At 39.8% G+C, this 26,983-nt stretch overlaps 1 protein-coding gene across 4 annotated transcripts in view; it reads left to right on the forward strand.

The window, feature by feature from the left end:
- The window catches only part of LOC102189109 (dihydrodiol dehydrogenase 3), a 34,928-nt gene continuing 20,437 nt past the window's right edge, over positions 12,493-26,983 (forward strand). The window contains exons 1-3 of one of the 4 annotated variants that reach the window (XM_018057318.1): positions 12,493-12,694; positions 14,901-15,078; positions 16,952-17,119. In XM_018057318.1, the coding sequence (XP_017912807.1) occupies positions 14,995-15,078; positions 16,952-17,119 (252 nt within the window). In that variant the 5' untranslated portion in view covers positions 12,493-12,694; positions 14,901-14,994. The remainder of the gene's footprint in view (positions 12,695-14,900; positions 15,079-16,951; positions 17,120-26,983) is intronic. The other 3 variants (XM_018057317.1, XM_018057319.1, XM_018057316.1) reach the window with 3 other exon arrangements.

Here is a 26,983-nt window from a genome sequence, read left to right on the forward strand (position 1 = left end):
CTTTGCAGCCAAAGATGGAGAAGCTCTATATAGTCAACAAAAACAAGACCAGGAGATGACTGTGGCTCAGACCATGAGCTCCTTATTACCAAATTCAGACTTAAATTGAAGAAAGTAAGGAAAACCGTTAGACCATTCAGGTATGACCTAAATCAAATCCCTTATGATTATAAAGTGGAAGTGAGAAATAGATTTAAGGGCCTAGATCTGATAGATAGAGTGCCTGATGAACTATGGAATGAGGTTCATGACATTGTAGAAGAGACAGGGATCAAGACCATCCCCATGGAAAATAAATGCAAAAAAAGCAAAATGGCTGTCTGGGGAGGCCTTACAAATAGCTGTGAGAAGAAGAGAAGTGAAAAGCAAAGGAGAAAAGGAAAGATATAAGCATCAGAATGCAGAGTTCCAGAGAATAGCAAGAAGAGATAAGAAAGCCTTCTTCAGCAATCAATGCAAAGAAATAGAGGAAAAGAACAGAGTGGGAAAGACTAGAGATCTCTTCAAGAAAATTAGAGATACCAGGGAACATTTCATGCAAAGATGAGCTAGATAAAGGACAGACATGGTATGGACCTAACAGAAGCAGAAGATATTAAGAAGAGGTGGCAAGAATACACAGAAGAACTGTACAAAAAAGATCTTCATGACCCGGATAATCACGATGGTATGATCACTCATCTAGAGCCAGACATCCTGGAATGTGAAGTCAAGTGGGCCTTAGAAAGCATGACTATGAACAAAGCTAGTGGAGGTGATGGAATTCCAGTGGAGCTATTTCAAATCCTGAAAGATGATGTTGTGAAAGTGCTGCACTCAATATGCCAGCAAATGTGGAAAACTCAGGAGTGGCCACAGGACTGGAAAAGGTCAGTTTTCATTCCAATCCCAAAGAAAGGCAATGCCAAAGAATGCTCAAACTACCGCACAATTGAACTCATCTTACATGCTAGCAAAGTAATGCTCAAAATTCTCCAAGGCAGGCTTCAACAATACGTGAACCGTGAACTCCCTGATGTTCAAGCTGGTTTTAGAAAAGGCAGAGGAACCAGAGATCAAATTGCCAATATCCGCTAGATCATGAAAAAAGCAAGAGAGTTCCAGAAAAACATCTATTTCTGGTTTATTGACTATGACAAAGCCTTTGACTGTGTGGATCACAATAAACTGGAAAATTCTGAAAGAGATGGGAATACCAGACCACCTGCCCTGCCTCTTGAGAAATCTGCCTGCAGGTCAGGAAGCAACAGTTAGAACTGGACATGGAACAACAGACTGGTTCCAAATAGGAAAAGGAGTACGTCAAGGCTGAATGTTGTCACCCTGCTTATTTAACTTCTATGCAGAGTACATCATGAGAAACGCTGGACTGGAAGAAACACAAGCTGAAATCAAGATTGCCAGGTGAAATATCAATAACCTCAGATATGCAGATGACACCACCCTTATGGAAGAAAGTGAAGAGGAACTAAAAAGCCTCTTGATGAAAGTGAAAAAGTTGGCTTAAAGCTCAACATTCAGAAAACAAAGATTATGGCATCCGGTCCCATCACTTCATGGCAAATAGATGGGGAAACAGTGGAAACAGTGTCAGACTTTATTTTGGGGGGCTCCAAAATCACTGCAGATGGTGATTGCAGCCGTGAAATTAAAAGGCACTTACCCCTTGGAAGGAAAGTTATGACCAACCTAGATAGCATATTCAAAAGCAAAGACATTACTTTGCCGACTAAGGTCAGTTTAGTCAAGGCTATGGTTTTTCCAGTAGTCATGTATGGATGTGAGTGTTGGACTCTGAAGAAAGCTGAGCTCCGAAGAATTGATGCTTTTGAACTGTGGTGTTGGAGAAGACTCTTGAGAGTCCCTTGAACTGCAAGGAGATCCAACCAATCCATTCTAAAGCAGATCAGTCCCGGGTGTTCTTTGGAAGGAATGATGCTCAGGCTGAAACTCCAATCCTTTGGCCACCTTGTGCAAAGAGTTGACTCACTGGAAAAGACTCTGATGCTGGGAGGGATTGGGGGCAGGAAGAGAAGGGGATGACCGAGTATGAGATGGCTGGATGGCATCACCGACTCGATGGACATGAGTTTGAGTGAACTCCAGGAGCTGATGATGGACAGGGAGGCCTGGCGTGCTGCAATTCATGTGGTCTCAAAGAGTCTGACATGACTGAGTGACTGAGCTGAACTGAACTGAACTGAAGGAATGTAGACAAAAAAAAAAGTTTGTCCTTTCATCCTCCTTGAGAATTTCAGACCCCTGTCTTCTTGGGGAAACCTGGACTTTTTATCAACCTACCTAGGAAGAGATTCTCTGAAACCCAGGGTAAGGTGATTTGAAGGCCTGCAAGTCACATTAAAATCTTATATTCTTCATGACTTCTAATAGTGATAAGGGGAAAGAGAAAGCAGGGAGGGAATGGGTCATGCTGGGAGGTGAAATGGTTGAGTGCTCTTACAAGAGAGTTAGAATAGATGTCACTGAGATGGATGCACTTGAGCAAAAGTGAAGGCAAACAATGGACACATCAGGCACAGAATAGAAAACCTAAGTCCAGGAGGAGTGCCTCTGTCACATTTAAGGGCAAGCAAGTTGGCTTATGTGGGTGGAGTTTAGTGAGGGATGGAGAAAGGAGCTGAAGATAAGGTCAGAAAGCTAGTGAGGCTAGGGGGTCTGTGTCATGTAGGCTCTTGAAAGGACTTCAGGCTGAGAGAAATGGACAACAATATTTCAGGCTTCGAACAGGGTAGTTACATGATCAGAAGTAAAAAAAAAAAAAAAAAAAAAATCACTCCAGCTATTACAGTGCTGCGTGCTGCAGTCCATGGGGCTGCAAAGGGTTGGACATGACTGAGCCACTGAACTGTACTGATTCTGCTTCCAAAATCTGTGTTTTTTTCATCATGATACAAGGCCTCCCAGATGACCCGAATTAGTTCTACAGCAATGAAAAAGAGTATCTCATTATCTCTGTCATGCAAACATTTGATAACCCTTAGAGGAACTATTATAGATAGGGTTGATAACTCAGATAGCTGAATCATCTCTTCCAGTTCTTATGTTCTATGATTTCCTGATTGTATGACAGGCTAGAGAAACTAAGTGGAAGATCAGTGTGTGTGTGTGTGTGTGTGTGTGTGTGTGTGTGTGTGTGTGTGATCTGCGTATCTGTATGTATTTTTCCTTTTCCTTTTCTTCCAGATCTAAGGCATATCCACATACCCACTCTATCTGGACTTTGCTCAGGGTATCTCAACTGGTCTTTTTAAGAAAAAAGAGGTTCTGCTTTTTTTTCCAAACAGCCATAAAATCAGCACCAAGTCACAATAACCTATTGGCTTTTATTCTTAATGACTTCCCTGAGGGAAAAAAGCATTTGCATTTCAGTCCATACTATTCTGGCACATAATACATTCTTGCATGCATTTATAATTCTTACATGCACCTTTCCATAGGTTCTCCAAGGTTAATGCTATTCCAAAATATCATTTCCAAAATATCATTTCTACATTTTATGTCATACTGGGGATATGGAATAATTCCTGGTGGGCCTCCCAGGTGGCAGAGTAGTAAATAATCTGCCCACCAATGCAGGACACACAGGAGACATGGGTTCAATCCCTGAGTCAGGAATATTCCCTGAAGGAGGAAATGGCAATCCACTCTAGTATTCTTGCCTGGAATATCCATGGACAGAGGAGCCTGGCAGGCTACAGTCCATAGGGTAGAAAAGGTCAGATATGACTGAGTAACTAAGCACAGGTGTTACATTGTGGGGAGAAAAGGAGGAAAAAGAGTCCTCTTTTAGGGCCCTACAAAAATTCAGATGAGAGATGATATTGACCTGGACCATGGAATGAGCGAGTAGTAAAGGCGGTCAGAAATTGTTAGAATTGGAATATATTTTAAGAGCAGAGTCAACCAGAGTGTACTTATGGGACATAAATGAAAGGAAAAGGGGGATCATTTCCTTGCTGAAGGGGTCCTCGGTGGTGGGGAGCATGGTTCCCTCCCATCTCTGTCTTCTCCAGTTCAAGCCCACGCTGCAGCCAAATCCACAAACTGGATTTTTACTGACAGGAAGTCAGACCAACTTCCTCTTTGTTTTCTCCTAAATCCCAATGTGGGCCCAGGATTTTGCATTTTTATAAAAATTTCAGCAGTAAGTTGAATGCAGCTATTCTGTAGACTGATATTTGGGAAGACCCTTTTATTTATTTATTTTTAAACTTTTTTTATATTAGAGTATAGCCAGTTAACAACGTTGTGATGATTTCAGGCAAACAGCAAAGGGACTCAGCCATATATATTCTTGTATCCATTTCCCCCCCAAAACTTCTCCTATCCAGGCTGCCACATAACATAGAGCAGAGTTTCTTGTGCTATACAGTAGGTCCTTGTCAGTCACCTCTTTTAAATATTGCAGTGTGTATGTGTCCATCCCAAATGCCTAAAGATCCTTTCCTCCCATTGGGAAGACCATTTAGAGTTTGAGTTGTTGTTGTTGTTGTTGTTGTTTTTTCCTTTGGAGATGTCTAACAACACCTCACATGTGTATTTAATGAGTTATTACCTGCTTCTTTCCTCATAAGGAATCTAACATCCCCAATGCAATACACTATTGTCCAACCATTCTTGTGTTCTAACTTTTGCTCCAGTCATACTGCATTCTGACTGTTCTAATTTCTAAATAAACATAAAAATGAAGCACAGGTTGATATAAGTTCAAATCTTATCAATTAAGAAAATATAATTATTAGTGAATCATGTCGTTGTATGGCAGAAACCTAAACAACGTTATAAAGCAATTTTCCTCCAAAAATTTCTCCCTAAAAATTTTTTTTTAATTCATAAAAAAGAAAATGTTGCCATAGTTCTGGGCTATAGTGAATGGATGAGTGAATTTTTCTTAATAGGGGCGGGCTTTGTGTCTTTGACCCTGGAACTGAATAAGAATTGCAAGAGCAATTTTGCATCAAAACTGCCAAAGCCACGTCTGCATACATGTGAAAGTAAATCTAGTGTTACCTGGGTGGTGAGTAACGAGCTCTCTTCCTTGGATCCACTAGACGTGTTGCGTACCTTAAATGTGTTGTGTCCACCAGGTCAGGGTTCTCCCCCAAAAGGGAAACTAAAGAGGCTTTAGAGATGAGAACACAGGCTTGACTGAAAGCAACTTAAAAAGTTTGTGACCAAATAATAAGATGAATGATCTTGAATTTCTGTATATTTGAGGAGTAGTCCTTGATATGTTTCTACTGTGAATGCCAAAATTCAGACATGAAACCTTCGACATACTGCCCGAGAGAGACTTTTTGTGACTTGATGTGGGATCTTTTCTCCCAGCACGGTCCAAATTTGTCTTCTCTCCAAACACTCATATAGGCAATTGTATTAAGATTTTTTTCTTATTTCTGTTTTGTATCAACAATTAGACATTGAGACCTTGAAGCAGTAACCCTCTCCTGTCCTTCTGAAGTTGGGCTGATCACCATGCAGGCAGCTGGGCCTGAATGCACAAAGGACTTGGGACAATGGGTATCTCTGTGGAGCTAGTCCCTGATGATGGGGGTACTCCCAAGTCTTGGTTCTGTATCTAGACTAGAGTATGTTCTTCAGCTACCATTTTCTAAGAAAGATCTATTTCAAGAAGGACGAATAACTGTGTTTCTTCTTATTCATCTGAATTTGTGGGTGGAAATCATGAACACTATATTGAGGAGAATTTTCCAGTTATCAGAACAAGAACAATAGGTGTGCTTGCTCCAGGACATGAAGAAATTGTTCTCATTGAAGATGGATAGGATGAACATTCAGCAGATGTTGAAATGCACGTTACCAAAGAAAAGCTTTTTTAACTCTTGCTTGTGAACTGAGCATTTCTTATACATTATTATCAACTCCTTCTATAATAAAGATGTTTACTGATGTAACACTTTATTCCTGTTGTGATCTGATCACACTTATTCTGTGAAGGCAGGAGGAGAAGGAGACAACAGGATAAGATGGCTGAATGGCATCACTGACTCTATGGACATGAGTTTGAGCAAGCTATGAGAGTTGATGATGGATAGAAAAGCCTGGTGTGCTGCAGTCGATGGGGTCACAAAGAGTCAGACACAACTGAGGGACTGAGCTGAACTGAACTGAATAAGAGCTCCTTGAACACTTCCTTGCAAATCTGAGATTTCTTTTGCATTATTATCAGCTCCTTCTATAATAAAGATGTTTATTGATGTAGCACTTTATTTTTGTTGTGATCTGATCACACTTATCCTCTGATTGTGACTGGTCTTCAAGTTCCCACAAACCCTGAGATCCAGTAAGTGCAAGAATACAAAGATGAAGAAGAACAGGTAGTGTTTCTGAGACGTGGAGGGGACGGAACAGAAGCAGGAGCCAGGGAACATGACCAAAGCACCAGGGCCACCGTCATCTGGAGCTTACCATCATCCTGTCCACACAGTTGCTATGGTTTGGGATGCACTGTGTAGAAAACGAGAGTCAAAGAGAAACATAAGTGGCTACTGGAGGGAGAGAATATACCAGAGTGCTTGGTGTGATGTTTGTGGAACAACGTGTTTCCATTCCTGAGTGTCAGCTGTTCACATAGAGATTGTGACAATTTCTACCATATCCATGTCTGCTGGTGGGGAAACACTAGGACTAGTTCAAGGTGTAAATCCAAATGCTCTTAGAAAATGCTTTGAATTCAGTAGGGAAGAGAAATGGTGGTAGTCATCACAAACTCAAAAAGAGTGAAGAAACAGAAAAACTTTACATTTTTCTTCAGTAGATAGGGATAATCAGATGGTTAATTATGAAAATAGACAGCAAAGGGATCCAAGCAGTCCATCCAAAAGGAAATCAGTCTTGAGTATTCATTGGAAGGACTGATGCTGAAGCTAAAACTCCAATACATGGGCCACCCGATGTGAAGAACTGACTCATTGGAAAAGACCCTGATGCTGGGAAAGATGAAGGCTGGGGGCTAAGGGGATGACAGAGGATGAGAACGTTGGATGGCATCACCAACTCGATGGACATGAGTTTGAGTAGACTCTGGGAGTTGATGATGGACAGGGAAGCCTGGTGTGCTGCAGTCCATAGGGTCGCAAAGAGTCGGACACGACTGAGTGACAGAACTGAACTGAACTGAAAGCATTAAAGAGTAAAGGTCACCAAGAAAACTTGGCAGTTGAGCCAAGCGATTTGAGATAAAGTTTTAGGCTGTTTCCAGGAAGTTCCACTCCATTAAGCTTTATCATAAAAGTAAATTGTAGTTTTTTTTCCCTTTCTGTGGATTGCCTTTTCACAACTTTTGTATTAATAGTTTCCTTTGATGCAAAAACATTTTGAGTTTTGATGAATACTGATTTACCTATTTTTTTTCTTCTGTTGCCTGTGCTTTCGTGACATATCCAAATCTAGTGTCATGAAGCTTCCCTTCTAGTTTGCCTTCTAAAAGTTCTAAATTTGTGTCTTGTATGTGTAAGTCTTTGATGCATAGTGAGGTTTATGTGTGTGGGGAGTGAGTGTGTTCACAACTGGGCATCTAAAACAAGTGCAAAATACCCACTCTTTGCAGATTTGTGCCATGTTCTGACTGGCCTTCACTAGCTAACTTGGCATGCTTTAGTCCTGGGATTAGCCCAATAGTCAAGTTGAGGGCACTGAGTTCATTTCTGAGTCAGCATCTTGCCTGGAGTAGGTGTGCCTCTTTGATTGTCCTGAATATATGGCTGTTTTTAAATGTCCTCTCTCCCCATAATCCACACCCCAGTTCTACTCAGGGTTTTATATGTTCTCATCTATATCTCCACTCTTACTCCCTTGTCCCTGGCCCCATATATATCTAGTCTTCTCTGCAACAGTAATGAGCTATTTCGGCCGCTCTTCACTTTAACCCTAGGCTTAGGTGAAACAGACATAGCCCCAAACAGGTTGGAACATTGCATTAAAGTTTTTGTGATCAGTCTTGTGTGCTGAAGGCAGCTGGGAACAGAGCTGCCACCCATTATAGATCAAGACTTCACTCTTCACGTCAGGGGAGAGGTAAGTGTGAGGAAAAATGTCCTTCCTCTAGGTTCTGGAATTTTCCTGATTGAGTGTTCAATGTGTTCCTGTAGATTTTGACTATTTGACTGTTTCCAGAGCTCCTGTGAGGTTTTTCATCTGGTTTCTGATTGTTTTCTCATATTTATAAGGGAGAATTCAACACTTCCTAGCTCACCATTTTGCTGACATCACTCCATGTGTTAAATTTTATTTGACTTCACAACATCCCATTGTATCAATGCATCTTGATCTCCCTAACTCTTCCCCTATTTGTTACAATATAACTTGTGTACAGCTTCTTCATTTATGACTATCCATTGAACTACCCCACTCCCGAGGTCAGGGACTGCAGCTGAGAAGAGCAACCCCACCTCCAAGGAGTTGCTGCTGCATCGGCACAGGAGGGCCAAGAGGAGCGACTCCACGTTCAAGGTCAGGAAGGGGGGCCCTGAGGAGATACCCCTCGTCCAAGGTAAGGAGCAATGGCTGTGCATCACTGGAGAAGCTGTGAAGAGATACCCCATGTCCAAGGTAAGAGAAACCCAAGTAAGACTGGGTAGGTGTTGCGAGAGGGCATCAGAGGGCAGACACTGAAACCATAATCACAGAAAACTAGCCAGTCTGATCACATGGACCACAGCCTTGTCTAACTCAATGAAACGAAACCATTTCCTGTGGGGCCACCCAAGACGGGCAGGTCATGGTGGAGAGGTCTGACAGAACGTGGTCCACTGGAGAATGGCAAGCCACTTCAGTATTCTTGCTTTGAGAACCACATGAACAGTATGAAAAGGCAAAATGATAGGATACTGAAGAGGAACTCCCCAGGTCGATAGGTGCCCAAATTGCTAATGGAGATCAGTGCAGAAATAACTCCAAAAAGAATGAAGAGATGGAGCCAAAGCAAAGCAATACCCAGTTGTGGATGTGACTGGTGGTAGAAGCAAGGTCTGATGCTGTAAAGAGCAATATTGCATAAGAACCTGGAATGTCAGGTCCATGAATCAAGGCAAATTGGAAGTGGTTAAACAGGAGATGGCAAGAGCAAACATTGACATTCTAGGGATAAGCGAACTAAAATGGACAAGAATGGGTGAATTTAACTCAGATGACCATTATATCTACTACTGTGGGCAGGAATACCTTAGAAGAAATGGAGTAGCCATCATGGTCAACAAAAGAGTCCAAAATGCAGTACTTGGATGCAATCTCAAAAATGACAGAATGATCTCTGTTCATTTCCAAGGAAAACCATTCAATATCACAGTAATCCAAGCTTATGCCCCAACCAGTAATGCTGAAAAAGCTGAAGTTGAACGGTTCTATGAAGACCTACATGACCTTTTAGAACTAACACAAAAAACAGATGTACTTTTTATTATAGGGGACTGGAATGCAAAAGTAGGAAGTCAAGAAACACCTGGGGTAACAAGCAAATTTGGCCTTGGAATACGGAATGAAGCAGGGCAAAGAATAATAAAGTTTTGCCAAGAGAATGCACTGGTCATAGCAAACATCCTCTCCCAACAACACAAGAGAAGACTGTATACACGGACATCACCAGACGGTCAACACCGAAATCAGATTGACTATATTCTTTGCAGCCAAAGATGGAGAAACTATACAGTCAACAAAAACAAGACCAGGAGCTGACTGTGGCTCAGATCATGAATTCCTTATTGCCAAATTCAGAATGAAATTGAAGAAAGTAGGGAAAACCACTAGAATATTCAGGTATGACCTAAATCAAATCCCTTATGATTATACAGTGGAAGTGAGAAATAGATTTAAGGGGCTAGACCTTATTGATATAGTGCCTGATGAATTATGGACGGAGGCATTGTACAGGACAGAGAGATCAAGACCATCCTCATGGAAAAAAAATGAAAAAAAGCAAGCTGGCTGTCTGGAGAGGCCTTCCAAATAGCTGTGAAAAGAAGAGAAGTGAAAAGCAAAGGAGAAAAGGAAAGATATAAGCATCTGAATGCAGAGCTCCAAAGAATAGTAAGGAGAGATAAGAAAGCCTTCCTCAGCGATCAATGCAAATAAATAGAGGAAAAGAACAGAACGGGAAAGACAGGAGATCTCTTCAAGAAAATTAGAGATAACAAGGGAACATTTCATGCAAAGATGGGCTCGATAAAGGACAGAAATGGTATGGACCTAACAGAAGCAGAAGATATCAAGAAGAGGTGGCAAGAATACACAGAAGAACTGTACAAAAAAGATCTTCATGACCAAGATAATCACGATGGTATGATCACTACCCTAGAGCCAGACATCCTAGAACGTGAAGTCAAGTGGGCCTTAGAAAGCATCACTATGAACAAAGCTAGTGGAGATGATGGAATTCCAGTGGCGCTATTTCAAATCCTGAAAGATGGTGCTGTGAAAGTGCTGCACTCAGTATGCCAGCAAATTTGGAAAACAGCAGTAGCCACAGAACTGGAAAAGGTCAGTTTTCATTCCAATCCCAAAGAAAGGCAATGCCAAAGAATGCTCAAACTACCGCACAATTGCACTCATCTCACACGCTAGTAAAGGAATGCTCAAAATTCTCCAAGCCAGGTTTCAGCAATATGTGAACCGTGAACTTCCAGATGTTCAAGGTGGTTTTAGGAAAGGCAGAGGAACCAGAGATCAAATTGCCAACATCCACTGGATCATGAAAAAGGAAGAGAGTTCCAGAAAAACATCTATTTCTGCTTTATTGACTATGCCAAAGCCTTTGTGTGGATCACAATAAACTGTGGAAAATTCTGAAAGAGACGTAAATAACAGCCCACCTGATCTGCCTCTTGAGAAACCTATATGCAGGTCAGGAAGCAAGAGTTAGAACTGGACATGGACCAAGAGACTGGTTCCAAATAGGAAAAGGAGTATGTCAAGGCTGTATTGTGTCACCCTGCTTATTTAACTTATACACAGAGTACATCGTGAGAAATGCTGGGCTGGAGGAAGCACAAGGTGAATCAAGATTGATGGGAGAAATATCATTAACTTCAGATGTGCAGATGACACCTCCCTTGTGGCAGAAAATGAAGAGGAACTAAAAAGCCTCTTGATGAAAGTGAAAGAGGAGAGTGAAAAAGTTGTCTTAAAGCTCAACATTCAGAAAACTAATATCATGGCATCCGGTCCCATCACTTCATGGCAAACAGATGGAGAAACAGTGTCAGACTTTATTTTCTTGGGCTCCAAAATCACTGCAAATTGTGACTACAGCCATGAAATGAAAAGATGCTTGCTTCCTGGAAGAAAAGCTATGACCAACCTGGTTAGGTAGTTAGTTCAGTTGCTCAGTGTGTCCAACTTTTTGCGAGCCCATGCATTGCAGCATGCCAGGCCTCCCTGTCCATCACCAACACCCGGAGTTCACTCAAACTCATGTCCATCGAGTCAGTGATGCCATCCAGCCATCTCATCCTCGGTCGTCCCCTTCTCCTCCTGCCCCCAATCCTTCCCAGCGTCAGAGTCTTTTCCAGTGAGTCAACTCTTCATATGAGGTGGCCAAAGTATTGGAGTTTCAGCTTTAGCATCATTCCTTCCAAAGAACACCCAGGACTGATCTTTAGAATGGACTGGTTGGATTTCCTTGCAGTCCAATGGACTCTCAAGAGTCTTCTCCAGCACCACAGTTCAAAAGCATCGATTCTTCCACGTTCAGCCTTCTTCACAGTCTAACTCTCACATCCACACATGACTACTGGAAAAAACATAGCTTTGACTGGATGAAACTTTGTCAACAAAGTAATGTCTCTGCTTTTTTAATATGCTGTCTTGGTTGGTCCAGCTTTTCCTCTAAGGAGCAAGCATTTTTTAATTTAAGGATTCAGTCACCATCTGCAGGGTTTTGGAGCCCTAGAAAATAAAGTCTGACACTGTTTACACTGTTTCCCCATCTATTTGCCATGAAGTGATGATACTGGATGCCATCACTTATTGGTACCATCACTTATGGATGCCATAATATATTGGTGACATATCCAAATCTAATGCCGTGAAGTTTTCCCTCTAGTTTCTCTTCTAAGACTTCCATATTTGTGTCTTGTATGTGTCAGTCTTTGATGCATATTGAGTTTTATGTGTATGGGGTGTGAGTGTGTTTACAACTGGGCACTTGAAACAAGGAAAAAATACCCACTCTTGTAGATTTGTGCCATGTCCGGACTGGCTTTCACTAGTTAACTTGGCATGCTTTAGTCCTTGGATTACCCCAATAGTTAAGCTAAGGGCACTGAGTTCATTTCTGAGTCAGCATCTTGCCTAGAGTAGGTGTGCCTCTTTGATTCTCCTGAATATATGGTTGTTTTTGAATGTCCTCTGTCCCCTAAATCCACACCCTGTTTCTATTCAAGGTTTTATATGCTCTAGTCTATGTCTCCACCCTTAATTCCTTGTCCCTGGCCCCATATATATATATAGTCTCCCTGCAACAGTGATAAGCCACTCCAGCTGCTCTTTAGTTTAAGCTTAGGTTTATGAAAAACAGACACCAGTCTCCAGGCAACATCCAAATAGGTCGGAACATTGCATTAAGGTTTTTGTGATCAATCTGGTTTGCTGGAGGCAACAGGAAACTGAACTGCCACCCTTTACAGATCAAGACTGCAGTGTAGAAGTCAGAGGAGAGGTAAGTGGGAGTAAAAACATGATGAAATGACCTTCTGCTCTGTTCTGGAATTTTCCTGATAGTGTGTTTAATGTTTTCCGATAGTGTGTTTAATGTTTCCTGTAGATTTTATTCATTTCTAGAGCTCCTGTGAGGTTTTTCATCTGTTTTCTGATAGTTTTCTCACATTTCTAAAGGAGAATTCAATACTTCTAGCTTCACAACATCCCATAGTATCAATACATCTTGATTTCCCTGACTCTTCCCATATTGTAACAATTTAACTTGTGTACAGATTCTTCTTTTATGAGTAACCACTGACCAAGATAGTAAAGTAAATAAAATCGTTATCATTTCCATTATGATATCTCTCTAAAAAGTTATATAACTAAGTCCAAGGATTAACCCCTGCTAGGGTCTGTTTGCACACTGCACATGGTATTCAGAAACTATTAAATAATTAATCTCAAAAAAACACTTTGTTAGAATGTGTGGTTTTGGTATTCTTTTCAGGATATCACCACTGTCAGGTCTGGATAGCAACATAATTATGGTGGTGAGAAAAGTAAAAAGGCAAATTTATTTTCATTTGAAGTTTTCTTTATTAAGAAATAATATTTTGAAAAATGCTTATTAATTACTTCCTAAAATTGTGTGATTCTCTATATGTGTGCGTGTGTATCAGGGGCTTCCCTGATAGCTCAGTGGGTAAACAACCTGCCTGCAATGCAGGAGATCTGGGTTTGATCCCTGAGTTAGGAAGATCCCCTGGAGAAGGGAAAGGCTATCCACTCTAGTGTTCTGGCCTGGAGAATTCTGGCCTGGACTATATAGGACTATATAGTCTATGGGATCACAAACAGTCAGACATGACTGAGTGAGTTTCACTTCACTGTATGTTAGTATGTGTATATTGTAAGATAGTTAATTATTTCAACTGATGTTTGATCAAAATCAAGCTTCATATTAGAAAAAAAAAATTGAGTGGAAGTTTCTAGTCTAACATATGGGCTTCCCTGGTGCCTCAGACAGTAAAGAATCTGCCTGCAATGCGGGAGACCTGAGTTCAATCCCTGGGTTGGAAAGATCCATTGGGAAGAGGACATGGAAATCCACTCCAGTTTTCTTCCCTAGAGAATCCCATGGACTAGGAGCCTGGTGTAATACAGTCCATGGGGTCAAAAGAGTTGTACATGAGCGAGCAACTAAGCACAGCACAAGCTTCATATTAGACAATGAAAAAATTATGTGGAGGTTTCTAGTCTAATATATGGTCAATAATTGTTTAGTCAATCTCATCATTATATAATTAACGATTCAGTTCAGTTCAGTTCAGTTTAGTTGCTCAGTTGTGTCTGACTTTTTGCGACCCCATGGACTGCAGCATGCCAGGCCTCCCTGTCCATCGCCAACACCTGGAGTTTACTCAAACTCATGTCCATTGAGTTGGTGATGCCATCCAACCATCTCATTCTCTGTCATCCACTCTCCTCCTGCCTTCAATCTTTCCTAGCATCAGGGCCTTTTCAAATGAGTCAGTTCTTCCCACCAAGTGGCCAAAGGATTGGAGCTTCAGCTTTAGCATCAGTTTTTCAATGAATATTCAGGACTGATTTCCTTTAGGATGGACTTGTTGGATCTCCTTTCAGTCCAAGGGACTCGCAAGAGTCTTCTCCAACACCACATTTCAAAAGCATCAATTTTTTGGCACTCAGCTTTCCTTATAGTCCAACTCTCACTTCCATACATGACTACTGGAAAAACCATAGCTTTGACTAGACAGACCTTTGTTGGCAAAGTAATTTCTCTGCTTTTTAATATGCTGTCTACATTGGTCATAACTTTCCTTCCAAGGAGCAATCATCTTTTAATTTCATGGCTGTAGTCACCATCTGCAGTGATTTTGGAGCCAAAGAAAATAAAATCTGTCACTGTTTCTACTGTTTCCCCATCTATTTGCTATGAAATAATGGGACAGAGGCCAAGATCTTAGTTTTCTGAATGTTGAGTTTTAAGCCAACTTTTTCACTCTAAAGAGGCTCTTTTACTCTTCTTCTCTTTCTGCCATAAAGGCGGTGTTATCTGCATATCTGTGGTTAATGATTTAATTAATGATTACACTGATAAAAATGCAAACAAGTTAATTGACTTCAATCCTTTTCTTATCCTATCCCCGGGGTACTGGTTTCACTTTGCCCCTCCTACAATGTATCTGCTAACATTGGAGAGTACAGCTAGGGCATTACCTCACTGACATTTATAACCTGTGAAGGCAGAAGAGAAAAATCGGAGTCTGCTTAGTCGTAGAAGCCAAACAGACAATGGATCCAAAAAATCAGAGAGTGAAGCTTAATGATGGCCACTTCATTCCTGCCTTGGGATTTGGCACCGGTGCACCTCCAGAGGTAAGTGTAGTGATTTGGGGTTGAGATATAAATAGTAAGTAGATGTAACATGAGTGGAAGGAGGTTAAGATTCTTAAGCATTGAGTTCCTGGGTGACTTTGGGAGGATCATGTGGTTCCACTAACCAGGCTAGAACCATGCCCTGTGAAAAGGGAGAGAGCATCCAGTCTTCACTCTGCATCAGTCTGAGGCTGTGCTCACCTGCAGATTACTCTGGGTTCCCCTCCAGTTTCTATCTCTTTCCCAGCTTGGCAGAAGAGTGAGATTCAGCTGTCAAGATCACTAACTGTCAGCAGCTTGACTTTGAGGGCAATTGCAATGGTGGTGTTTTCTGTATATTTCATTTCAGAAATCTTTCCTCCTTCCAGAAAAACATGACCCAGTGAAATAATTGAGGTGGGAGGGCCTAAAGATGAGGTGACTGAAATCTAGTGGGAGAGAATTGCCTTTCTTCTGTGGTATACCTGCTCGGTGCCAGGCAAGACACATTCCAGCTGTGTTTGGCCTTGTACTTCTGTTTCTGCTTGGAAACTTTTTCTGGTGGTAACTATACTATCATTTGAGGGGATATGCTACAATCTTACATGCCAGGCTTTGTACTGTATCCTTGGATTTTGTAGTGCCTTTTTATTATAGTTTTCAGTCCTTATGCATAAGAGAGACTAGTGGACAAGCCTCTAGACTGGAAGCCAGAAACTTTGCTGTCCATCTTGCTTTTAGAGTATATAGTTGTGACAACGGACTGTTCTTCAAACTTTGAATCTCACTTTTCTAATTTATAGAACAGAAGACATTTTGCAGGTAAAAGATGGGATTGTTCACTTTGTAAAATGTCATGAGTAGAGCGAAGGGTCCAGGCTAGTATAGAGCTCACTGATTCATTCCTCAGTATACCCCAAAAGGCATGCAATCATAAGGAAACCAAGACTAGATCCAACAGGGGGAACTTGGACCAAGCATCTACCTGCTTGAAACATGAAAGATCCTGGATTACAGAAACATATTGCAATATTATTCGGCTTGAAAAGGGAAGCTAATCCCACCATTTGCAACCACATAGATGAACCTGGAGAACATTAAGCTAAGTGAAATAAGCCAGAAATAGAAAGACAAATACTGCATGTTCTCTTCATAGGTAGAATCTGAAAAAGTGAACTCATAGAAGCAGAGTGTAGAGGAATGGTGACCAGAAACTGGGGACAAGGTTAAGAAAAATGGAAAGATGTTGGTTCAAGATCCAGACCTTCTGTAATGAGATAAATCTACCTGATGTACAGTATGGTGACTATAGTTAATAGATGTTAAGTATTCTCATGAAAACACCCCAGAAGTTAGCTATGTGAGATGATGGATCTGCTAACTAGCTTGAATGTGGTAATCATTAACAATGGATAGTTATATGAGAACATCACTTTGTACACCTTGAATAGATACAGCATTTATTTGGTGTTTTCTGTGTGGTTACACTGGTAGACAGAGGTCTTAGAAGCTTTCACCTGGTTTCTTGATGTATTTACCATCCCCTTGTACTTTTATTGATTTTGCTTCAAATATCTCACTGTATAAATCATATCCATGACTACAATTTTATTCTGAGTCCTTTGAGTTTTACCACCAGATTGCTGAACCTAGAGGGTATTTGGGTCCTCTGATGCCTGTGATCAACCAGTGATAGCCTGGGGTTGAAGAGTTCCTGGGTGTCCATTTAATCACTGACCAGGAACATGCAGGGAAAGTGTTATGGGTTCCTCACCACACATGCAGAATGAATCAAATGCATGAAGCAATGTCCATTCTTGATAAGATCAAGCTTGTGCCTTAGCAATCTCTTAATCATTTGGATATTCAATTACTATTTTTGTTGCTTATGTAGGTTCCTAAGAGTGAAGCTGTGGAGGTCACCAAATTCGCTATAGAGGCTGGGTTCCGGCATATTGACAGTGCTCATGCATACCAAAATGAAGAGCAGGTTGGCCAGGCCATTCGAAGCAAGATTGCTGATGGCACTGTGAAGAGAGAAGACATATTCTACACTTCAAAGGTGCTGTGTGTGTTGTGTGTGTGCAAGTGACTGGGGCAGATGACAGTTTGGTAATAGAATCAGTAGTTTGGTGAAGGTGCTTATTGGTACCACTGTTTTCACACTTGTTTGTATCTTAAATCTAGCATCCTTTTCCTCTCACTGTGTCCTCCCATCCCAAAAGAGTGTAACTAGAGCTTTATCATCATGGTGTACTCAAATTTTAATTTTACATGAAAGCCACTTTATTTCTTTGAGCCCAAGCCAGAGCAGTGTAATTTATTATGGGCTAATGAATCAGACAGACCTGGGAGCAGATTATAGCTTTTCTTATCATCTGGGTGAGTTTCTCAAATTTCTTCACATTCTGAATCTCAGTTCTCAGCTCCAAGAGTAAGAGAGCATTGGGAGAGACACTTAGTGTATTATACAAGATCTAGCCAAAGTTTCTTGAATTATGTTCTGCTCATATTAAAGTGTTCAAAGCAACGGAGAGAGGGAAAGATGGCGGAGGAATAGGACGGGAAGATCACTTTCTCCCTCACAAATTCCTCAAAAGAACATTTCAACGCCGAGCAAACTCCACAAAACAACTTCTGTAGGCTGGCAGAGGACATCAGGCAACCAGAAAAGCAGACCATTGTCTTCAAAAACAGCTTTTTTTAAATTGTTAAGTCTTCTATTTCTCCTCTAATTTTTATTTCTATAACCTATTATTACTATTTTTTTTTTAAGGCAAACACCATATATACTCTTTGGATGGTTGTTGGTGTGTTTTTTTTTTTTCTTTTGTTTGTTTGTTTTTTAATAATTTTTTTTCTTTCTTCCTTTTTCCTTCTGCTTTTCTTTAATATTGTATCTTTGAAAATCCAACCTCTACTCTAGATTTTTAATCTTTGCTCTTAGGTTTTTATTGTCAATTTTGTACATTTAAAAACCCAAACTTCACTACCCAAGTTTACCTGAGAGCGAGATTACTGGCTTGACCGCTCTCTCCTCCTCTGGACTCTCCTTTTTCTCCACCAGGTGGCCTCTGTCTCTTTTTTCCCCCATCTCTTCTCTATCCAACTCTGTGAATCTCTGTGTGTTCCAGACAGTAGAGAACACCTAAGGAACTGGTTACTGGCAGGATTTGTCTCTCTCCTACTCATTCCTCTCTCTTATCCTCCTGGTCACCTCTGTCTACTTCCTCCCTCTCCTCTTCCCCGTATAACTCTGTAAATACCTCTGAGTGGTCCAGACTATAGAGCACACATAAGGAAGTGACTACTGACTAGCTTGCTCTCTCCTCTCTTGATCTCACCGCATCTCATTCCAATTACCTCTAACTACCCCCTCCATCTTCTCTTCTCCTTGTAACTCAGTGAACCTCTCTGAGTGTCCCTCAATGTAGAGAAACTTTTCATCTTTAACCTAGATGTTTTATCATCAGTGCTGTATAGATGGAGAAGTCTAGAGGCTACTGTAAAAATAAAACTGAAAACCAGAAGCAGGAAGCTTAAATCCAAAGCCTGAAAACATTAGAGAACTCTTGAATTCAGGGAACATTAAGCAATAGGAGCTCATCAAATGCCTTCATACCTACACCGAAACCAAGCTCCACCCAAGGGCCAACAAGTTCCAAAACAAGACATACCACGCAAATTCTCCAGCAACACAGGAACACTCCCCTGAGCTTCAATATACAGGCAGCTCAAAATTACCCCAAAACTTTTGATGTCTCATAACCCATTACGGGTCACTCCACTGCACTCCAGAGAGAAGAAACCCAGCTCCACCCATCAAAACTCCACCATAAGCCTCCCTAACCAGGAAACCTTGACAAGCCACTGATAGAACCCCACCCACAGTGAGGAAGCTCCATAATAAAGAGAACTCCACAAATTACCAGAATATAAAAAGGCCACCCCAAACGCAGCAATATAACCAAGATGAAGAGACAGAGGAATACTCAGCAGGTAAAGGAACAGGAGAGTTGCCCAACAAACCAAACAAAAGAGGAAGAAGTAGGGAATCTACCGGAGAAGGAATTCCGAATATTGATAGTGAAAATGATCCAAAATCTTGAAATCAAAATGGAAACACAGATAAATAGCCTAGAGACAAGGATTGAGAAGATGCAAGAAAGGTTTAACAAGGACCTAGAAGAAATAAAAAAGAGTCAAAATATAATGAATAATGCAATAAATGAGATCAGAAACACTCTGGAGGCAACAAATAGTAGAATAACGGAGGCAGAAGATAGGATTAGTGAAATAGAAGATAGAATGATAGAAATAAATGAATCAGAGAGGAAACAAGAAAAACGAATTAAAAGAAACGAGGACAATCTCAGAGACCTCCAGGACAATATGAAACGCTCCAACATTCGAATTATAGGAGTCCCAGAAGAAGAAGACAGAAAGAAAGATCATGAGAAAATCCTTGAGGAGATAATAGTTGAAAACTTCCCTAAAATGGGGAAGGAAATAATCACCCAAGTCCAAGAAACACAGAGAGTTCCAAATAGGATAAACCCAAGGCGAAACACCCCAAGACACATATTAATCAAATTAACAAAGATCAAACACAAAGAACAAATATTAAAAGCAGCAAGGGAAAAACAACAAATAACACACAAGGGGATTCCCATAAGGATAACAGCTGATCTTTCAATAGAAACTCTTCAGGCCAGGAGGGAATGGCAAGACATACTTAAAGTGATGAAAGACAATAACCTACAGCCCAGATTACTGTATCCAGCAAGGATCTCATTCAAATACGAAGGAGAAATCAAAAGCTTTACAGACAAGCAAAAGCTGAGAGAATTCAGCACCACCAAACCAGCTCTCCAACAAATTCTAAAGGATATCCTCTAGACAGGAAACATGAAAAGGGTGTATAAACCCGAACCCAAAACAATAAAGTAAATGGTAACGGGATCATACTTATCAATAATCACCTTAAACGTAAATGGGTTGAACGCCCCAACCAAAAGACAAAGACTGGCCGAATGGATACAAAAACAAGACCCCTCTATATGCTGCTTACAAGAGACCCACCTCAAAACAAGGGACACATACAGACTGAAAGTGAAGGGCTGGAAAAAGATATACCACGCAAACAGAGACCAAAAGAAAGCAGGAGTGGCAATACTCATATCCGATAAAATAGACTTTAAAACAAAGGCTGTGAAAAGAGACAAAGAAGGCCACTACATAATGATCAAAGGAACAAACCAAGAAGAAGATATAACAATTATAAATATATATGCACCCAATATAGGAGTACCGCAATATGTAAGAGAAATGATAACAAGTATGAAAGGGGAAATCAACAATAACACAATAATAGTGGGAGACTTTAATACCCCACTCACACCTATGGACAGATCAACTAAACAGAAAATTAACAAAGAAACGCAAACTTTAAATGATACATTAGATCAGTTAGACCTTGTTGATATCTATAGGACATTTCACCCCAAAACAATGAATTTCACCTTTTTTTCAAGTGCTCATGGAACCTTCTCCAGGATAGATCACATCCTGGGCCATAAATCTAAACTTGATAAATTCAAAAAAATCGAAATCATTCCAAGCATCTTTTCTGACCATAATGCATTAAGATTAGATCTCAATTACAGGAGAAAAACTATTAAAAATTCCAACATATGGAGGTTGAACAACACACTTCTGAATAACCAACAAATCACAGAAGAAATCAAAAAAGAAATCAAAATATGCATAGAAACTAATGAAAATGAAAACACAACAACCCAAAACCTGTGGGACACTATAAAAGCAGTGCTAAGAGGAAAGTTCATAGCAATACAGGCATACCTCAAGAAACAAGAAAAAAGTCAAATAAATAACCTAACTCTACAACTAAAGCAACTAGAAAAGGAAGAGTTGGAGAACCCCAGAGTTAATAGAAGGAAAGAAATCTTAAAAATTAGGGCAGAAATAAATGCAAAAGAAACAAAAGAGACCATAGCAAAAATCAACAAAGCCAAAAGCTGGTTCTTTGAAAGGATAAATAAAATTGAAAACCATTAGCCAGACTCATCAAGAAGCAAAGAGAGAAAAATCAAATCAATAAAATTAGAAATGAAAATGGAGAGATCACAACAGACAACACAGAAATACAAAGGATCATAAGAGACTACTATCAGCAATTGTATGCCAATAAAATGGACAACGTGGAAGAAATGGACAAATTCTTAGAAAAGTACAATTTTCCAAAACTGAACCAGGAAGAAATAGAAAATCTTAACAGACCCATCACAAGCACGGAAATTGAAACTGTAATCAGAAATCTTCCAGCAAACAAAAGCTCAGGTCCAGACGGCTTCACAGCTGAATTCTACCAAAAATTTCGAGAGGAGCTAACACCTATCCTCCTCAAACTCTTCCAGAAAATTGCAGAGGAAGGTAAACTTCCAAACTCATTCTATGAGGCCAACATCACCCTAATACCAAAACCTGACAAAGATGTCACAAAAAAAGAAAACTACAGGCCAATATCACTGATGAACATAGATGCAAAAATCCTCAACAAAATTCTAGCAATCAGAATTGTTGTTGGATTCTGATCCAACAACACATTAAAAAGATCATACACCATGACCAAGTGGGCTTTATCCCAGGGATGCAAGGATTCTTCAATATCCGCAAATCAATCAATGTAATTCACCACATTAACAAACTGAAAAATAAAAACCGTATGATTATCTCAATAGATGCAGAGAAGGCCTTTGACAAAATTCAACATCCATTTATGATAAAAACTCTCCAGAAAGCAGGAATAGAAGGAACATACCTCAACATAATAAAAGCTATCTATGACAAACCCACAGCAAACATTATCCTCAATGGTGAAAAATTGAAAGCATTTCCGCTAAAGTCAGGAACAAGACAAGGGTGTCCACTTTCACCGCTACTATTCAACATAGTTCTGGAAGTTTTGGCCACAGCAATTAGAGCAGAAAAAGAAATAAAAGGAATCCAAATTGGAAAAGAAGAAGTAAAACTCTCACTGTTTGCAGATGACATGATCCTCTACACGGAAAACCCTAAAGACTCCACCAGAAAATTACTAGAGCTAATCAATGAATATAGTAAAGTTGCAGGATATAAAATCAACACACAGAAATCCCTTGCATTCCTATACACGAATAATGAGAAAGTAGAAAAAGAAATTAAGGAAACAATTCCATTCACCATTGCAACGAAAAGAATAAAATACTTAGGAATATATCTACCTAAAGAAACTAAAGACCTATATATAGAAAACTATAAAACACTGATGAAAGAAATCAAAGAGGACACTAATAGATGGAGAAATATACCATGTTCATGGATCGGAAGAATCAATATAGTGAAAATGAGTATACTACCCAAAGCAATTTACAAATTCAATGCAATCCCTATCAAGCTACCAGCCACATTTTTCACAGAACTAGAACAAATAATTTCAAGATTTGTATGGAAATACAAAAAACCTCGAATAGCCAAAGCAATCTTGAGAAAGAAGAATGGAACTGGAGGAATCAACTTGCCTGACTTCAGGCTCTACTACAAAGCCACAGTCATCAAGACAGTATGGTACTGGCACAAAGACAGACATATAGATCAATGGAACAAAATAGAAAGCCCAGAGATAAATCCACACACATATGGACACCTTATCTTGACAAAGGAGGCCAGAATATACAATGGAGTAAAGACAATCTCTTTAAAAGGCCCACCTCAAAACAAGGGACACATACAGACTGAAGTGAAGGGCTGGAAAAGATATACCACGCAAACAGAGACCAAAAGAAAGCAGGAGTGGCAATACTCATATCCGATAAAATAGACTTTAAAACAAAGCTGTGAAAAGAGACAAAGAAGGCCACTACATAATGATCAAAGGAACAATCCTCACTTTCTCCCTCACAAATTCCTCAAAAGAACATTTCAACGCCGAGCAAACTCCACAAAACACTTCTGTAGGCTGGCAGAGGACATCAGGCAACCAGAAAAGCAGACCATTGTCTTCAAAAACGCTTTTTTTAAATTGTTAAGTCTTCTATTTCTCCTCTAATTTTTATTTCTATAACCTATTATTACTATTTTTTTTTAAGGCAACACATATATACTCTTTGGATGGTTGTTGGTGTGTTTTTTTTTTTCTTTTGTTTGTTTGTTTTTTAATAATTTTTTTTCTTTCTTCCTTTTCCTTCTGCTTTTCTTTAATATTGTATCTTTGAAAATCCAACCTCTACTCTAGATTTTTAATCTTTGCTCTTAGGTTTTTATTGTCATTTTGTAACATTTAAAAACCCAAACTTCACTACCAAGTTTACCTGAGAGCGAGATTACTGGCTTGAGCCGCTCTCTCCTCCTCTGGACTCTCCTTTTTCTCCACCAGGTGGCCTCTGTCTCTTTTTTCCCCCATCTCTTCTCTATCCAACTCTGTGAATCTCTGTGTGTTCCAGACAGTAGAGAACACCTAAGGAACTGGTTACTGGCAGGATTTGTCTCTCTCCTACTCATTCCTCTCTCTTATCCTCCTGGTCACCTCTGTCTACTTCCTCCCTCTCCTCTTCCCCGTATAACTCTGTAAATACCTCTGAGTGGTCCAGACTATAGAGCACACATAAGGAAGTGACTACTGACTAGCTTGCTCTCTCCTCTCTTGATCTCACCGCATCTCATTCCAATTACCTCTAACTACCCCCTCCATCTTCTCTTCTCCTTGTAACTCAGTGAACTCTCTGAGTGTCCCTCAATGTAGAGAAACTTTTCATCTTTAACCTAGATGTTTTATCATCAGTGCTGTATAGATGGAGAAGTCTAGAGGCTACTGTAAAAATAAAACTGAAAACCAGAAGCAGGAAGCTTAAATCCAAAGCCTGAAAACATTAGAGAACTCTTGAATTCAGGGAACATTAAGCAATAGGAGCTCATCAAATGCCTTCATACCTACACCGAAACCAAGCTCCACCCAAGGGCCAACAAGTTCCAAAACAAGACATACCACGCAAATTCTCCAGCAACACAGGAACACTCCCCTGAGCTTCAATATACAGGCAGCTCAAAATTACCCCAAAACTTTTGATGTCTCATAACCCATTACGGGTCACTCCACTGCACTCCAGAGAGAAGAAACCCAGCTCCACCCATCAAAACTCCACCATAAGCCTCCCTAACCAGGAAACCTTGACAAGCCACTGATAGAACCCCACCCACAGTGAGGAAGCTCCATAATAAAGAGAACTCCACAAATTACCAGAATATAAAAAGGCCACCCCAAACGCAGCAATATAACCAAGATGAAGAGACAGAGGAATACTCAGCAGGTAAAGGAACAGGAGAGTTGCCCAACAAACCAAACAAAAGAGGAAGAAGTAGGGAATCTACCGGAGAAGGAATTCCGAATATTGATAGTGAAAATGATCCAAAATCTTGAAATCAAAATGGAAACACAGATAAATAGCCTAGAGACAAGGATTGAGAAGATGCAAGAAAGGTTTAACAAGGACCTAGAAGAAATAAAAAAGAGTCAAAATATAATGAATAATGCAATAAATGAGATCAGAAACACTCTGGAGGCAACAAATAGTAGAATAACGGAGGCAGAAGATAGGATTAGTGAAATAGAAGATAGAATGATAGAAATAAATGAATCAGAGAGGAAACAAGAAAAACGAATTAAAAGAAACGAGGACAATCTCAGAGACCTCCAGGACAATATGAAACGCTCCAACATTCGAATTATAGGAGTCCCAGAAGAAGAAGACAGAAGAAAGATCATGAGAAAATCCTTGAGGAGATAATAGTTGAAAACTTCCCTAAAATGGGGAAGGAAATAATCACCCAAGTCCAAGAAACACAGAGAGTTCCAAATAGGATAAACCCAAGGCGAAACACCCCAAGACACATATTAATCAAATTAACAAAGATCAAACACAAAGAACAAATATTAAAAGCAGCAAGGGAAAAACAACAAATAACACACAAGGGGATTCCCATAAGGATAACAGCTGATCTTTCAATAGAAACTCTTCAGGCCAGGAGGGAATGGCAAGACATACTTAAAGTGATGAAAGACAATAACCTACAGCCCAGATTACTGTATCCAGCAAGGATCTCATTCAAATACGAAGGAGAAATCAAAAGCTTTACAGACAAGCAAAAGCTGAGAGAATTCAGCACCACCAAACCAGCTCTCCAACAAATTCTAAAGGATATCCTCTAGACAGGAAACATGAAAAGGGTGTATAAACCCGAACCCAAAACAATAAAGTAAATGGTAACGGGATCATACTTATCAATAATCACCTTAAACGTAAATGGGTTGAACGCCCCAACCAAAAGACAAAGACTGGCCGAATGGATACAAAAACAAGACCCCTCTATATGCTGCTTACAAGAGACCCACCTCAAAACAAGGGACACATACAGACTGAAAGTGAAGGGCTGGAAAAAGATATACCACGCAAACAGAGACCAAAAGAAAGCAGGAGTGGCAATACTCATATCCGATAAAATAGACTTTAAAACAAAGGCTGTGAAAAGAGACAAAGAAGGCCACTACATAATGATCAAAGGAACAAATCCAAGAAGAAGATATAACAATTATAAATATATATGCACCCAATATAGGAGTACCGCAATATGTAAGAGAAATGATAACAAGTATGAAAGGGGAAATCAACCAATAACACAATAATAGTGGGAGACTTTAATACCCCACTCACACCTATGGACAGATCAACTAAACAGAAAATTAACAAAGAAACGCAAACTTTAAATGATACATTAGATCAGTTAGACCTTGTTGATATCTATAGGACATTTCACCCCAAAACAATGAATTTCACCTTTTTTTCAAGTGCTCATGGAACCTTCTCCAGGATAGATCACATCCTGGGCCATAAATCTAAACTTGATAAATTCAAAAAAATCGAAATCATTCCAAGCATCTTTTCTGACCATAATGCATTAAGATTAGATCTCAATTACAGGAGAAAAACTATTAAAAATTCCAACATATGGAGGTTGAACAACACACTTCTGAATAACCAACAAATCACAGAAGAAATCAAAAAAGAAATCAAAATATGCATAGAAACTAATGAAAATGAAAACACAACAACCCAAAACCTGTGGGACACTATAAAAGCAGTGCTAAGAGGAAAGTTCATAGCAATACAGGCATACCTCAAGAAACAAGAAAAAAGTCAAATAAATAACCTAACTCTACAACTAAAGCAACTAGAAAAGGAAGAGTTGGAGAACCCCAGAGTTAATAGAAGGAAAGAAATCTTAAAAATTAGGGCAGAAATAAATGCAAAAGAAACAAAAGAGACCATAGCAAAAATCAACAAAGCCAAAAGCTGGTTCTTTGAAAGGATAAATAAAATTGAAAACCATTAGCCAGACTCATCAAGAAGCAAAGAGAGAAAAATCAAATCAATAAAATTAGAAATGAAAATGGAGAGATCACAACAGACAACACAGAAATACAAAGGATCATAAGAGACTACTATCAGCAATTGTATGCCAATAAAATGGACAACGTGGAAGAAATGGACAAATTCTTAGAAAAGTACAATTTTCCAAAACTGAACCAGGAAGAAATAGAAAATCTTAACAGACCCATCACAAGCACGGAAATTGAAACTGTAATCAGAAATCTTCCAGCAAACAAAAGCTCAGGTCCAGACGGCTTCACAGCTGAATTCTACCAAAAATTTCGAGAGGAGCTAACACCTATCCTCCTCAAACTCTTCCAGAAAATTGCAGAGGAAGGTAAACTTCCAAACTCATTCTATGAGGCCAACATCACCCTAATACCAAAACCTGACAAAGATGTCACAAAAAAAGAAAACTACAGGCCAATATCACTGATGAACAT

The sequence above is a fragment of the Capra hircus genome, chromosome 13 (assembly GCF_001704415.2).
Source record: "Capra hircus breed San Clemente chromosome 13, ASM170441v1, whole genome shotgun sequence".
Taxonomy (NCBI): Eukaryota; Metazoa; Chordata; class Mammalia; order Artiodactyla; family Bovidae; genus Capra; species Capra hircus.